At 39.6% G+C, this 16739-nt stretch overlaps 2 protein-coding genes across 3 annotated transcripts; one reads left to right on the forward strand and one right to left on the reverse strand.

The window, feature by feature from the left end:
• The first annotated feature begins 897 nt into the window (after positions 1-897).
• Positions 898-5074, forward strand: LOC101479165 (cytochrome P450 2J2). 2 transcript variants are annotated; one of them, XM_076879814.1, is made up of 9 exons: positions 898-1165; positions 1444-1606; positions 2518-2671; positions 2778-2934; positions 3018-3194; positions 3507-3648; positions 3958-4145; positions 4244-4385; positions 4472-5074. In XM_076879814.1, exons 1-9 carry the CDS (start codon positions 983-985, stop codon positions 4645-4647), a joined length of 1482 nt encoding a protein of 493 aa, XP_076735929.1. In that variant the 5' UTR covers positions 898-982; the 3' UTR covers positions 4648-5074. The 2 variants fall into 2 exon arrangements, with proteins under 2 accessions (XP_076735929.1, XP_076735930.1); XM_076879815.1 differs by lacking the exon at positions 1444-1606 and having other exon boundaries at positions 1075-1165.
• A 6571-nt stretch (positions 5075-11645) lies between these two features.
• On the reverse strand, positions 11646-16415 carry LOC101478880 (cytochrome P450 2J2). Its single transcript, XM_004557257.6, has 9 exons — positions 16160-16415; positions 15678-15840; positions 15015-15164; positions 14748-14908; positions 14486-14662; positions 13455-13596; positions 13140-13327; positions 12915-13056; positions 11646-12804 (listed from the first exon to the last, which is right to left on the reverse strand). The coding sequence occupies exons 1-9, from the start codon at positions 16340-16342 to the stop codon at positions 12629-12631; spliced, it is 1482 nt and encodes a 493-aa protein (XP_004557314.2). The 5' UTR covers positions 16343-16415; the 3' UTR covers positions 11646-12628.
• Between the last annotated feature and the right edge of the window lie 324 nt (positions 16416-16739).

Here is a 16739-nt window from a genome sequence, read left to right on the forward strand (position 1 = left end):
AGGTATGTGTTGTAAACTATTGTTTATTGTGTGAACGTTGTCAATAAAAGGGAGCGAGAGGGGGCCGTCGTCGAGGTCATTTATGATGAGCTGAGATACCGACAAGGCCTCCCTTGCAAGTAAAACGATCGATCGCTGTTGCCTTGTTTTTCTTTCACGGGAATAAGTTCTGGGATCAGCGGGGTCTGACTTTAGACCCAACAGAAAACAATATGACGACAAACTTAGAATGTTAAATAGGACCTAAGGAAACTAAAACCCATGGCTATTTGGCAGCATCCGCCAATTTGGTCTTTCATTGCAACCTCGAACTAGTGATGGTTAACTCTGTGCTGAGGCTTTAGAGCATATGTAAAGAACCCTAGGTTGTTTTCTTATCAAGGGTATCAAGGCTGGGTTTTTTTAAGGGTGAATGGTGTCAGTGGTGATGTCTGAATTTTGAGTGTTGAGCTATTCAGGCTTGCTGTGGAATACTTGTGCAGCCCTGCTTCCTCAGTGCCAATGTAAAAAGGGTTTCTCCAAAGCCAAAAAGATTATTTCCAAAAAGACAAATAGACAGTGGCAAAAATATAATTTCTTAATAAAAATGAATGAAGTTACAAGAACCCCAGCATTCATAACTGTTTGCTTTACCAGCTGACTACCCCAAGATGACCTTTCACCTTATAATTGTGAACTGTGAAATATCATACTTTCCAGATGTGAAAAAATTCTGAAAAAACCCGAACAAACAAAGTTTGATTTACCTTGTAATAGTCTCATTTATGTTAACATTTAACACATAAGCTCACAGTCATCAGCCAGCTGAAACAGTTCAAATTCCAGCTTCCGACAGTTCCCAAGAGTCCATTTGTGTTATGTAACATGTTTGGGGCCTCTTTTTCCTGAGCACTCTGCAGCCTGATGATAACACCACACATACCACAGCACTCTTTGCTGGGCCGCACTGCTTCTCTGCAGAGGGATTTCTGATACTTCAACCATGATTTTTCAAGCTTTCTTCGATTGTATGAATTTTACTAGTTGGTTTTTTCTCAGTTTTGTATTGTTAATTTTAAGTGATGTAATACGAAACCGGAGGCCTCGCAACTTTCCACCAGGACCCTGGGCTGTGCCTCTGCTAGGAAATATCTTCACTGGAGTAGACTACAAAACAATGCATGAGGTGAGGAGGAGAAGATCCTTACAGTGCAATTTAGTGTACACGTAGTACACTGGCCAATATAATGCGCACATGGAAAAACAACAGATAATAGCAGGACTTCAACTTTAAAAACATTTAAAAGTTTCAGGGAGTTATTAGTAACTCCAGCTCAGATCCTTTTCAATACTGTGTTTATGTTATTGTCTACCACTTGAAGGGTTTTTAATCTGACAAAAAGTCTTTACTTCTAAAGGAATGCCAACTGTGAAACATTTCTCTTGATTTATTTCTAAATGCAGCTGGCTCAGAAGTACGGCCCCGTGTTCAGTTTGAGGAGGGGCAGTGAGAGGATAGTGTTTGTTGCAGGATATAAAATGGTCAAAGAGGCTCTTGTCAACCAGCTGGACAACTTTGTTAATCGACCAATCATCCCTCTTTTCCATGTTATATTAAAGGGCTTAGGTGAGTAGTTAAAACACGTGCATGTAAACATGTGCTATTGCCTATATTTTTTGCTGTACCAACCTCCTTCCCCAAGTCTTAAACTGTATTAGATTGTCATCAAACTAGAAATGATCAATACCTGTACATCCTCATTATATCACGTCTCTGTATGGCCCAATTCTCAAAACAAACCCTGAAAAAGCATATCAAATGTAAAAATATAATGAAATTATTTTTTAGTGCTGTTACAGTCCTGGGTCTTGGACCCAGTTTTTGAGTTTCATTTTGGACCTATTTATTATTTCATAATAAGATAATTATGAACTAGTTCCTGAGTATGTTAGTTTCCTGTGCGGATGGGTTTATTAGTTATACTATAGTTCTTCAATTCTGGTTTCTTCACGTTTGTTCTGTTTGTGTCCAGTTAATACTTTCTTTAGTCCTCTCTGTTTGTTTTCTCCCTTAATCTTTCCATGTTCATCTCTCTGTGTTTTGTTCCCTTTACTCACCAGTCTTTCATATCTTCAGATTCTGTTCAGCTGTGTTCTTCAGGTGTGTCCACTCTACCCCAATCTCCTCCTGCGTGCATACTGTCTGCGTCTCCCTCTGTTCTCTGTGGTGTCGGCTTCTCTAGCTGTCTTCTGGAATTCCATGTCATTAGTTTCCTAATTCATCAGTTCCTTAAGTTTCTAGTTTTATTTTTCACCTGAGTTTTTTGTATTTTCAAGTGTATAAGCTACAGCAATAAAGCTGCCTCTTTTAGTTTACCCTTTTGTCTCCGAGTCTTGCAACTGGGTCTTGCCTTGCCTGTCACATAGTCCTTAATGATAACTTCATTTTGTTTTGGCTCACATTGTACTCAGTCCCCTACAAAATGTACATCCGTGCAAAGGCTTCCTTATTATTAACTTAATATAATATTCTCCAAGGGATATCTATGAGCAACGGTTATCTGTGGAAGAAGCAGAGGAAGTTTGCCAACACTCACCTGCGTTACTTTGGAGAAGGCCAAAAGTCACTGGAGAAGTGCATTGAAGTGGAGTGCAACTTTCTTTGTGAAGCTTTCAAGGAGGAGCAAGGCAAGTAGGCTGCAGGAATTCACATGACTGAAGGGATTGCTCTGCACTGAAATCATTTTTGTAGCAGGATTTCTGTTGATTTGAGTAGAATTTGACGTCTTCACAGGTAGACCATTCAACCCCCACTACATCATGACAAATGCAGTGGGTAACATCATCTCCTCTGTGGTCTTCGGACATCGCTTTGAATACAGTGACCCCAGCTTTCGCAAAATTCTGGAGCTGGACAATGATGCCCTTCTGCTTGCTGGTTCAGCTCAGGCACAGGTGCTCGTTGTTTAAACTACAATGTGATGATCGCTTATGATATTCTTGTTGGTCTTTTATATAGAGTTTATCATCCTCATCAGCTGTATGATGCCTTTCCTGGCTTGATGAAGTACCTGCCAGGACCTCACCAGACTGTCCATGCCAACTACAGGGAGATCATGACTTTCTTGAACAGAGAAATTGAAAAGCACCAGGAAGAGTGGAACCCAGATGACCCTCGTGATTTCATTGATGCATATCTGTCAGAGATGGAGAAGGTAACACAAAAATGAATCCTGTTATGTTCACTTTATTAAAAAAACAAAAACAAAAAAAGCAACAATAGCCATGGGGGCATATGTTCATGTAAACCATAACAATTCATCATGTTCATGTCATTGCTGGCCACTAGCAGATCCCTATTGGCATTCAAAAGAAGTCTTTAAAAAATTCTGAGACTTCAGCCACCCAAATGAATCCATTAATCAAAAAACACAATCCTTATGATCATGAGATTAACTGGTAATAATGTAAATTACCTAAATGAGCCCAGTACTGTGGATAATGTCTGTATTTTTCTGTTACATTAGAAAAAAGAGGATCCTCATGCTGGCTTTAATACTGAAACACTTCTGGCTTGTACCCTTGACCTGATTGAGGCTGGGACAGAGACATCTTCGACCACTCTACGCTGGGCTCTAGTATTTATGATCAACTACCCAGAAATACAGGGTTAGTCCCTTATTAATCAATCCCCCTTCAATTTCCCAACTACTCTCCTTGTGTAGTCTCCAAAGATGAAAATGAAGGAGGTGTAGACCGGAGGGGCATCGAGGCATTTCCCCCCAAAAAAAATTAGACATCGTTGGTTCAGAGCCTCATTTTCACACAACACCAATTAAATATAAATACTGCATCGGTAATTGTTGTTATAGCAAACCTGCTGCTGACATTTGTTTTTAATATTTGGGACCACTTTTACTTCAGTTAATAATATGGCATATTGTGATGACTTTTAGTTGTTACTGTTTCCCCTTTCAGAGAAAGTGCAGGCAGAGATAGACAGAGTAGTCGGACAGTCTCGCCTGCCCACCTTGACCGATAGGCCCAAACTGCCCTACACTGATGCTGTTATCCACGAGACCCAGAGGGTTGGAAATATTGTTCCACTGGGATTACCAAAAATGGCCAGTAAAGATTCTACACTGGGAGGATACTTTATTCCTAAGGTAAGGGATTATTTACCAGACTGAGTCAGAAATTCAATTCATAAGTGTGTCAATTATTTATAAATAGCTAATAACAACATCTAATAACTCTATTTCAGGGCACAGCTATTACTACAATACTTTCATCTGTGCTGTTTGATAAGAATGAGTGGGAGACTCCAGATGTCTTCAATCCTGAACATTTCTTGGACTCAGAGGGCAAATTTCAAAAAAGAGATGCTTTCTTGCCATTTTTAGCAGGTAATTTTATGGCGTGTAATTAGGTTTCCATTAAGAGTACATTTGATATCAAGGGTTAGCAGGATAAAAACTTCTGTTTCCCACAGGTAAACGTGTGTGTATCGGTGAGCCCCTGGCCAAAATGGAGCTCTTCCTTTTCTTTGCATCTCTGCTCCAACGCTTCACCTTCAGACCTGTTCCTGGAAAAATGCCGAGCTTGGAGGGTGTGATGGGTTTCAACAATTCCCCTGAGGAGTTCAGGATGCAGGCAGCGCCTCGCTGATGTCATGTCGGGCAAACACAACGATGAATAAACTGAAACTCTACAAGCTTTATGGGACCACCAAAGATTTAATGAAAATTTTACATATTGAGACACTATATGCATGTTACAATCCTAATTGTTGCCATGCTTTTATTTCTTGTTTTATTGTGAAACACTTGAGTTTTTCTTAACACAAAGGACTTCAGATATTATCCTTTGTTTTTAAATTCACAAAAATGTTTGATGTGTGGATAAAACTCTGCTTATTTTTATCTATAAGCAAGGCCTACACATGCTTGCTGCACCTCTGTCTCCTCAATGCCAGTGTGAAAGTATTTTCTCTAAGTCCAAGTTCAGTGGCAAAATGTTATTTTTTTATATAAATGAATAAAGTCACTATAACCCCAGTAAACTCCATTAAAAAAACTTTGTCCTATTGAATTTATTTAAATACTGACTGAAATCATACAAGTTTTCTTGTATTGATAGACCTCTTCTACAATCACCAACAAATTAATCAAAAATATATTAGACAAATGAATGAACCACACAAAATCAAGTGTTATTTCTACTCTTGGCAGTGATTATTCCGGTGCTGACAACCAAGTTGAAATGGTAGTAACGATTTATACAGTCCCGATCAAAAGTCCACTTGAAAAATAAGTTTAAGTCCACTTGAAAAATGGCAAAAACTCAAATTTTGCATGATTGGATCCTAAGAAGGTTCCAAGTAGAGCTTCAACATGCAACAAAAAGAAATGGGAATGAGACAAAACATTTTTGGAGCGTGTAATTTATTGAAAACAACAGAAACAGACTGTTTTACAGCTGATCAAAAGTTTAGGACCGCACCTCAAAAAACCCCGTAAACTCCTCTAAAACAGAAATTAAAGTTTCAAACATGAACTCAGTAATGAATAGTTCCACTATTATTGTTGATCACTTCAAAAATTCATTGCGGAATGCTTGACGCTAGTGCTTCCATGAGATTAGTGGGAACATTTCTCCAAGTGGTGATGGCCACGCGAAGGGCATCTACTGTCTGAAACTGTTTTCCATTTTTGTACACTTCCCTTGCCATCCATCCCCTTCTATAGCACATTTAAAAGACTAGTGTACATCAAAGTGCTTCACAATAAAACCGCCAAGCGGGTAGAACAATTAACAAATAGTACAGTTACAATTAAAATTACATTACATGGTGTAGTGCAGGCAGAATGAAAGTAGAACTTATATGCTTCAAAAGCTAAGTTGAACAGGTGTGTTTTTAAGCGTGATTTGAATGATTGAATTGATTCCGATGTACAGATATCAACTGGAAGATTATTCCAGAGTCTAGGGGTGGCAATGGCAAAAGCACGGTCACCTCTGGTTTTTAAACGAGGCCTTAGTTGCATTAGAAGCAGTTGGCTGGAGGATCTTAGTGCTCTCTTTGGGTTGTACAGATCAAGGGGATCAGTTAGGTAGCTAGGGGCCAAGTTTTTTAGAATTTTAAAAGTGAGCAGAAGGATTTTGAAATCAGTGTGATATTTGACAGGAAGCCAGTGCAAGTTAGGGAGTATGGGGGTGATGTGCTCATGTCTTCTAGAGCTGGTTAAGAGGCCAGCTGCCGCATTTTGGACTGATTGCAGGCGCTGAAGGAGGGAGAGTTGGAGGCCCAGGTAAAGAGTGTTGCAATAGTCCAATCTGCAAGTGATTAAGGCATGGATGAGTTTTTTGAGTTCTTTATGTGGTAAATAGGGCTTAGCTTTGAAAATTTGCCATGATTGTTAAAAGCTAGTTTTTACCACAGTGGATTTCTTCTCTAATTTAAAAGAACTATCCAGGAGTACTCAAAGATTTCTGGCAGAAGGAGAGAGGTGGCTGGTGAAAGACCCCAGTGTATTGGTTAGCTGGCCCTGGGGAATGTGGCTATCAAAAATAATCATTTCTGTTTTGCTTTCATTTAAGACAAGATAATTCTGGGATAGCCAATTTTAAACCTCTCGCAGACAGTCAAACAAAGGCAAGAGAGGAGATGGGGCATCCAAGTTTAGAGGAAGGTAGCTTTGGATATCAACCGCATAGCAGTGGTAGAATATGTTATGTTTTTTAAAGATGAGTCCCAAGGGCAGCATGTACAAGGAGAACAGCGTAGGGCTTAATACGGATCCCTGAGGCACACCACAGTTAACCGGGGCAGAAGAGGAAGAGTATTTCCCCATGGTGACAGAGAAGGATCTGTCTGCTAGATACGATTTAAACCATAAAAGAACTTTGCCTTTAAGGCCAACTACATCTTCCAGCTGTCATGGGTGGGTCTGTGACCCAGCATTTTGAGTTCATTATATATTGTGTATTTCTGTTTTTAGTATGGGGATATGTTAAGTTCTTGTTTTTGCATTAGTTAGAACTTGAGTCTTTGTGTTTTGTCATTTATTGTTTGGGTTAAGCTCATCCACCTCTCTTAAACCCCTAAGTTGTTCAGCCTTAGTTCTGTTTATTGGAGCTCCTCATTTCCCCTTCCCCTGGATCTTAGTCTCATTTGCCCTTTGCGTTCCACGTCTCATGTTGTCAAGCCCATGTTGTTTGGTCTGTCTCATCATGTTTCCTGTTTTATTTTGAAAGAGTCCTCTGTTTTTTGTTCATTGCATTTAGTTTCACGTCCCCTGTCCTGTCATTAGGTTATGTGTGTCAGCTGTGTCCTCATGTGTCTCCACTTCCTCTGATCACCTCATGTGTGTATTTAGTCCTCAGTCTTGCTGTGTTCAGTAGTGATGGGCAGATGAAGCCCCATGAAGCACTGGAGCTTTTCATCCAATTGGTTCACCCCAACGCGAAGCTTCATGAAGCTTCATTTGCTCTAGCAGGACACCTACTGGACGTAAAAATAATAGCTGGCATGAATTTGAAGAGTGTGGCATTTTGCACACAGCCTGTAAATGTCAACAACAAAAGGAGTGTGTAAAACATGTATATTGTAGTGATGGCAGTATACTGTGTATATTTATGCTGGCAGTATGGAAAATGATTATTTGCGGCAAAGTTCGAACCGCTTCATGAACCAGTCACGTGGTACAGCCGGGCAGCGAGGCTTCGGACGTCATCATTTTCAGCTCCTCCCATAAATGAAGCAAGCCTCGATACGCGCTTCGCGGAAACGCCCCCTCCATTACTCGACACACGCTCCGAAGCCTCGATACAGAACGTCCCATCACTAGTGTTCAGTGTCAGTGTTATCTCCCCTACCCCTTGTCAGAGTTTCCCAGCCATAGTAAGTCATAGTTTGTATATTGTTTAGTCATAGTCTAAATCTCAGTAGAGTCATAGTTTCCCAGTCTATGTTCAGGTTTTCCCTCAGTTACTTTGCTGTTAAGTCCAGTTTTGTGCCCTCGCCTCTGTCTGCTCTTGGGTCCTCTACTCACTCCACACGGTCTGCCCCGGCAGTCCGTGACACCAGCCTTATTAGGAGAATATTATGGTCAACCATATCGAAGGCAGAAGTTAGATCTAATAAAACTTGAGCCACAGGGTGCCCTGAATCAGTGGTTAAAAACTCTCAATAAAGCTGTCTCGGTATTATGACAAGGTTTGAATCCAGATCGAAATTTGTCACTGACACCGTCTCTAGGAAGGACTGTAGTTGCTGGATAACTATATTTTCTAAAAATCTTAGACATGAAGTTAAGTTTACAAATTGGCCTGTAATTTGAAAGAGCGTTGCCGTCAGAGTTGCTTTTATTAATATCAGGTTGCACGACTGCGTGTTTGAAGGCAGTCGGAACACAGCCTGATGACAATGAAGCGTTCATTAAAATTGAGATACAGGGTCCAATAGTAGTCAGAGCATCCTTAATGATGCGGGAAGGAAGAATGTCATTTAAAGCTTTGGAAAACTGAAACGGCCTGGACTCTGTCAAGCAACGGAACCACACCCTCAGCGGTGCCGGAGGAAATCCAGAACAGGCAACCCAAACTGGCACTTGGAAGGGTTGATGATCAGGCCGTGCGCTGCCAAACGCTGGAAAACCTGGCGCAGATGGGACTCGTGCTGGCTTGCCGAGCAGCTGGCCACCAAAATATCGTCCAGGTAAACAAAAACGAACGGCAGCCCACACAAAACGGAGTCCATCAGCCACTGAAAGGTCTGGGCGGCACCTTTCAGGCCAAACGGCATGCGCAAAAACTCGAACAAGCCGAAGGGGATAACGTCTTAGGCGCGCACGGTCGAGGTCCCGGCGAGATTGGCGGAAAAATCCTGAATGTGGGGGATGGGGTAACTGTCATTCTCCGTGGCATTATTTCAACGGCGGAAATCTCCGCATGGCCGCCACCGACCGTCCGATTTGGGCACCATGTGAAGCGGAGAGGCCCATGCACTGTTCGAGCACTGTACAATGCCAAGGCGCTCCATGGCTGCAAACTCTTCCCGAGCGACGGACAGTTTTGCGGGGTTGAGGCGGCGTGCGCACGTGTATACCGGGGGCCCGACCGTGGGAATATAATGCTCAACCCCGTGCTTCGTTACCGTGCTAGAGAAATTAGGGACAGAGAGCGATGGAAACTCTAAAAGCAAACGCTGAAAAGCATTACTGGTGGTCACTACATTAGCCCGAATCAGGGGCTCGGCTGCACGAGTAAAACAGGGTAGCGAAGAAAATGAGAGATCATCAATTAAACGTCTGTTAGCAACATCGACAAGCAGTCCATGGGCACACAGAAAATCAGCACCTAAGATAGGTACAGAGCTAGCGGCAACAACAAAGTTCCACTGGAAATCCTGGCCATGAAAACAAACAGTCACCAACCTTTTCCCAAACGTTGTGATGGGAGAGCCATTAGCTGCAATGAGCTGCAGCCCGCAGTTTGCTGCTAGCCTGTCGGCAACGGTCAGGGGAAGGAGGCTCTTCTGGGAGCCGGAGTCCACGAGAAAACGTCTCCCAGAGCGTGAGTCCTCTATGAAGAGCACCCTTTCTGTATCTGTATCTTTCTTCTTTATTCCTCTCCCAACTTCAACTGAACACATCGCGCCACAAAACACAGCAACACACTTCCTCAACACTGGTTATGAGTGGAGCCCTCTAGTGGTCCACCACAATATCTTAATTTTGGTTTCTGACAAAAGATTAGCATACTGAATTAAGCTATTAAAGAATTGAAGCTAGCAAAATAGCTCATGTGATGTGCACAGCTTGTTAGTATGAAGCAAATAACAAAGTAATTTGGTAAAGCAAATATATTTATTACACTTTACATTACAGTTTTTAATGAATTACTAGACTGGTATACAAAATGGTCTTAAAAAATCTAATTTTTCAGATGTATATGAATAAAAAATGTTGTAGTTTAACAGATATTTTAAGGTGCCCATCTTGTCTCAAAATCTATTTTGGCGATGTCAAACATATAGCACCACTATCTGCTAGATGCCTTTCTTCAACATTGTCTAGAGCTTTCTAAACTAGATTTAAGAACAAATGAAACTCTGAAACTGTGCATTGTAGCTTTCACATTGTACATAATATAACTGAGACCTGCAAATCCAGGACTTACAAATAGGGAAATTAGTGGAAGACAGTGGCTTTCAACTGGAACTCACTAAAATAGTTTTCTAGATTAAATATGTATGTGTAAATCCAAATATCACAATTTATTTTTAAAAAGTTAAATAATGACTTTGTAGTACAGTAACGCCAGTCAGTGATCACAAACAAACATCCACAGTACCAGTGCTTGGTGTTGTTATAATATTAAACAATCTTCGTCTTTTTCCTCTTCTTTTGACTGCTCGGTTTAGGGTCAGCACAGGTGATCAGCCGACATCTCACCCTCTCTCGCGAGAAGAGGTTTGGACCAGCCTTGAGGCCGACCTGCAGGAACAGTGTAAAGATTTCACCACAAAGGAGCCAGCAAAGACAAAGAGCCTCCTTGTCTGTTCATTGTCTTCAGACTCTGATTCAGATGAGTAAGCCCTGTGTAACAGGGCCCTGAGTTTGTACAGAGCAGGATCCACTATCAGCAAGAAAGACTAATACTATCTTTAAATCAACCTCTTCATCCAAGGTTGCAATGCTGTAGATAAATCACAGAATATGCTGGAGAATATTCCTCAGTAAGTAATTCTGGATTCATATTAGTAAATTTAGTCAGGAGTAAACATGTGGAACTCAAGATTATGGCAACTAATTTTCTTTTCAATGAATGACACTACCTAATATTATAAAAGCATCAAAATTATAATTTCATGCTTTACAAGTACTACAACTGCTTTTTTTTTTTTTTTTTTTTTAAGAAATAGTCATACTTGCTGATGATCATCTAAGTGCATTTGATCACCAGCTTTACCTTCTTAATTCATTTGGAAACACTAAAGATGTTTGAAATTTTCCAAACTGCTTCTGCATTTTAGCTTAATGTTTGTTAAATAACTTATGAGTCACTGCTGTATGTAATGTGTTGTTTTTCATGTGAGGTTGTATTTGCCTAATTTTACAACCTGCTATTAACCAGGTGATTTTTTAAAATTTGCTTTGTTCTCATACCTAAACGGGAAGAAGGTGGACTTTCTTTTTCACAAAATACACATCCTGACAAAGACAATAAGGGGTTCTAATGTCAGCGCGGGACTGAACAAACCTTGCAGAACTGAATTCTGAAAATCCAGGACCTAAAGTCAATGGCTTTCAAGTGGAACTCAACTTATAAAATAAACTAGTAACTCAACTTAGCTAGTTTTCTACATTTGTTGTGCATGTGGCAATTCCAGGAAAACAAACAAAATGTCAGTGATGGGTTGAGGGCGGGCTTTGATTACTGTGTCTGACACGCAACCAAAAAAATTCTCTGCCTATCCAAAATACATGAAAAACAATCTTTTCAACAAAATTTAACATAATAACGGGAACAAAATATATTTAAATGATCAAAGTAATCAAAAGGGGAACACATATTCTCCCTTGCACAGTTGATGAACTGGAGGCTTTTAGACAACAACTAAATCCATGACAGCCACCAATAAAATGACAATCATAAGCACGTAGTATGCAATTGTTTTATTTCTTAATGTGTTGATTAATACATTTAAAAACATAAGCAGGAAATAGAAAAGCAGCACTCCTACATTTGAATTAATACCCATAAATACAGGGTCTTCTATATAATCACATGTAAAAGCAATTTGCAGCATGCCAGGTTATATGAAGATCAGTTAATTTTTTACAAACAAATCTTCCACTTTTTGGTCTAATCTACGAGGTGTGAATTTTTCACTTTTTTGAATTTTTTGAATTTTGCCCTGTCTTCTGTCTATGATCGAATGGGATCTTGTGTTCATAATTACACACAGTTCAAAAGAAATGTCTCATGGAACCAAATATGTGTTTTAGATGCTAAATATTTAAAGAATGATCACGACTAGACCATGACCTTCAAAGTGTAGCTTTGTATATTTGATATCAAAGTGTAGTTTTGTGTATTTGACTTGGCAAATTTAAAAAACAAATTGTTACGCAAAATGTCCTTCCTGCCGCAATCACCATCCCTTAATCTCTTAATCACTACACTGTGGCCACTCCAGTTTAAACTATGCTGTTGATTATATTTGTTCTCTAGCTGTATATAAAATAGCTGTTGAACAAAATCAAGGTTTTTGTTATATGGTTGCTGATTTTCCAAAATAGTGGAAGAATCAATGTCAAGAAGTCATTCTTGAGGTAAATTACTTAAGAACCCGACTGAAAGTCAGTGACAGGAGATAGTATAAGGGGTTAGGCACACTGCGACAACTTCTAGACAATTTTTTTAAAAAGGCAGCCAACATCAAAAATAGATTTTTGAATGTTATTAAGAAGCCTGGAGAACTATTCCTCAAGACTACTTAAAGAGAGTTACATTAAGAAAGTTGCTTTTTTTCAGTTGCAGGTCAGAATATATATAATAAAAGGTGTTGCTTCTCTTTGGGTTTCTAGTATGCTCATAAAGAGGTTCAGCTTATTGATCTTTATGTTTGAATAGAGTGACATCAGCGAGGCGCTGCCTGCATCCTGAACTCCTGAGGCGTGTGGGTGAAGCCCAACACACCATCCATGCTGGGCATTTCTCCAGGAATAGGAGTGAAGGTGAAGCGTTGGAGCAGAGATGCAAAGAAAAGGAACAGCTCCATTTTGGCCAGGGGCTCACCAAGACACATACGTTTACCTGTGGGGTGACAAACAGAAGTATTTGTTTTTGGTGGCACTCATTTTCTAAAATGGGAATTCTGATTATTGTTGCTAAAGAACAAAAAAAAAAAGTCGATTTAAAATGACCTGCTGCAAATGGCAAGAATGCATCTCTTTTTCGAAACTGGCCCTGTGAATCCAAGAAATGCTCAGGATTGAAGACATCTGGAGTCTCCCACTCATTCTTGTCAAACAGCACGGATGCAAGAATCATAGTCGTAGCTGTGCCCTGAAAATAAGTTTTACAATCTTTTTGATATTAGCTGTTTAGAAATAACCATCTCTGTGTGAGTCAGGTAAATCGTCACTTACCTTAGGAATGAAGTATCCTCCCAGTGTAGTGTCCTTAGTGGCACGTCTCGGGAATCCCAGGGGAGCAATATTTCCAAACCTTTGGACCTCATGGACAACAGCATCAGTGTACGGCAGGTTGGGTCTGTCAGCCAAGGTGGGCAGGCGAGACTGTCCGATCACTCTGTCTATCTCTGCCTGGACTTTCTCTGAAAATGTAAGCACAGTAAGGACTAACACAGACAGTTCACTGCTCATCATGGTTAAACTCTCATCAACAGTCTCAGTCCTTCACTGAAATACATCAATGTTAAGTGTTATTGATTAGACTCTGACCCTGTATCTCTGGGTAGGTCAGCATGACTACAAGGGCCCAGCGCAGGGTGGTAGCAGTTGTTTCTGTTCCAGCCTCAAGCAGGTCAAGGGAGGATAACGACAGTGTTTCAAGGTTGAAGCCAGCCTGGGGATCCATTTGTTTCTAATGTAACAAAAAAGTACTGACATTATTCAAAGTGATGAGCTGATTTAGGCTATTTTACACCACCACTAAATATATTATTATTTAACAGTATGTTTTACATTTTCTTGACAAATTGTACTCATAATGAATAAGTTGCCCTAACTTAGTTATTTTAAGTAAGCTTTATGTCATTTTTCACAATTTTTTTACATTTTGGGAACTAATTGGATTTTCCGGTGTACTCTCCAGAAGCATGTTCAGAGTATTCACCACCATGGCTAATTGAAACTCCTGGTTCATATAAGCATTTAGATATTTTATCAATTTTCAAGTGACACTGATAATAATTCTTTAGGGAATTAAAAGTGGTATTTTGGTGAAGAACTAAACAAATTTCATCAGCAAGTAATGCACTGAAACTGGACTAAATCTTTTTTAGTCCAGTTTTTGCTTGTATTACAGTTTGGTGTGTCTGATATACCCATTTTGTTGCTGTTCCTGCATCAAAGTTGCAACTGACAAATCACACTGTTGTGATGTCATAGTGTACCTTTGCAAACTAGGGATAAAGGGAAAAAATAATTTATAAAATATAGTTAATATATTATCAAGCTGGGCTTGCTGTTTGCCAGTCATATTAGCACTGACTAAGTGTAATGCAGCATTTATGTCTTGACATTTTTTTCTCACATTTTTCTCACATTAACATAGAAAAAACTTTGTGTGTGTGTGTGTGTTTCTTTTCTTTACAATGATATGTGCTTTAGTTGTAAATATAAATTAAATTTTAAACTATCTATTTTGAGCAGAAACTGCTGGCTTTGTTCACTTTGTTCAAGGATGCAAAAGCATGCAATTCTTGACCTAACAGGATTCATAAGCTTTGTTAGAAATGCCTTCATATTACCTTTTCCATCTCTGACAGATATGTATCAATAAAGTCACGAGGGTCTTCGGGGTTCCAGTCCTCCTGGTGCTTTTCTATTTCCTTCTTTACAAATGCCAAAAGCTCCTTATAGTTGTTTTGGATAGTATGATGAGGCCCTGGCAGGTGCTTCATCAAGTCAGGAAAGGCATCAAGGAGCTGTTGATGACGACAGTCTCTCAGAACAGCAATAGACCAACACAGCTTATTTTGTTATTACTACAATAGTTTACATAAGGAATACCTGTGCTTGTGCTGAACCAGAAAGCACAATAGCCTCATTGTCCAGCTCCAGAATTTTGCGATAATTTGGATCAGTGTATTCAAAGCGATGCCCAAAGACCACACAGCATATCACATTGCTCACTGAATTTGTTATGGTGTAGTGTGGGTTGAATGGTCTTCCTGTGAAGATGTCAAATTTAACTCAGGTCAAGAGAAATCCTGCTATAGAAATGATTTCAGTGCACAACAAACAGCCCAACTGAGTGAATTCCCGAACTCTACTTGCCTTGCTCCTCTTTGAGAGCTTCACAAAGGAAGCTGCACTCCACTTCAATGTACTTCTCCAGTGCCTTCTGGCCCTCTCCAAAGTAACGTAGGTGAGTGTTGGCAAACTTCCTCTGCTTCCTCCACAGGTAGCCATTGCTCAAAGATATGCCTATGACAATATTATATAGAATAACTAACAATTAGTTTCTGCTCAGTTATACTTCTGTTTTTCCCACAAAAAATATGCTGTATATATATGATGTCCTTTGTAAAATGTTTTCCAACAACAAATGTGACTTCACTTTCATGCTACAGCTATGTCTACTTTCTGCTTATTTTATGACGGAAAGTTAATAGTATACAATCGTATAATTGTTATACTTTATACTCAAAACATATTTAATAATAATACAAATCTATGCAATAACTAGTAACTACAGTTTCATGTAGTGGAGTAATATTTCAAAGTAATATTTCCCTCCAAAATATGAGTTGTAAAATGCAAATACTTCAGTAAAGTATATTCAGATTGTATTTAATTAGAGATTAGATTTAATTTAATTAGAATACTTGGTTACATCATGAGCCCTTTTTGTCAAAGTGACAGACTGATGACACTTGGTGGTGCGGGTGGGAGGGGGTATGTTTGGCAGTTCCTAGACCTTGATGCCCCTATACTCACCAAGACCCTTATAGATAATATGGAAGAGAGGAAGAACTGGTCGATCAATAAAGCTATCCAGCTGATTAACAAGAGCCTCTTTGACCATCTTGTATCCTGCAACGTACACCATCCTCTCACTGCCTCTCTTCACACTGAACACAGGACCGTACATCTCAGCCAGCTGCAAGCAGGAAAAATTAGGAGGAGAAATGTTTCACAAACATTTTTTTTTCAAAGTAATACCTTCAATATGTAGACAATGACAAATATTTCATTAAGAGATTGAAGTTCCCAAATCCCCCACTGAAACTGCTGACACAGTATGAAAGTGTGACAGTGATGACTAAAAATCTTTTAAGTTGCAATATTGTTATTCTGCAGTTGTGATTTCTTTTGCACTTCATGTGGACCACGTTGTTGTGTGTAAGTCAAACTTCTGCTGGAAAAAATGCATGTGCATACTGTTGCATGCATTACTTTTACATGACTGTTAAGCTCACCTTCATCATTGATTTGAAGTCAACTCCGGTGAAAACATTTCCTAGAAGAGGCAAAGCCCGGGGTCCTGGTGGAAAGTTACGAGGTCTGCGGTTTCTTATCAAATCAAACAAAATCAGCAATACAAAAGCAAGCAACAGCCAACTACTAAAATTCAGACAGTCAAAAAGAGCTTGAAAAACCATGGTGAAAGTATTGATGATCCTTGTGGAGAACCACACTGATTCTGCAGACAGGGCTTTGGTATGTCTGATGTTATTTGGGTGGAACCTGCAGTTCTGGGAAAACAAGCCCCCGTGTCAGGTTACATAACACTGAAAGCTTTGTGTGAAAATAAAAGGCTGGAACTTGGACTCCTCGTACTCTCTGCTTATTTTAAGAATGTCTTTTAAATGTTAATACCCAGGTTGATTTGTCAGTGACTAATGGTATATTAAAATATAGATTTTGCCAATTCTATGGCATATTTTACAAACATGATTAGTAGATGTTTCACAGTTTAAAATAAGTTTAATTGTCTTAAAGGAGGGAATAACAATGCTGTTCTAAAAAATGGCTGGGTTAAGATGGAATGAATTGCAT

This window comes from Maylandia zebra, linkage group LG23 (assembly GCF_041146795.1).
Source record: "Maylandia zebra isolate NMK-2024a linkage group LG23, Mzebra_GT3a, whole genome shotgun sequence".
Lineage (NCBI taxonomy): Eukaryota > Metazoa > Chordata > Actinopteri > Cichliformes > Cichlidae > Maylandia > Maylandia zebra.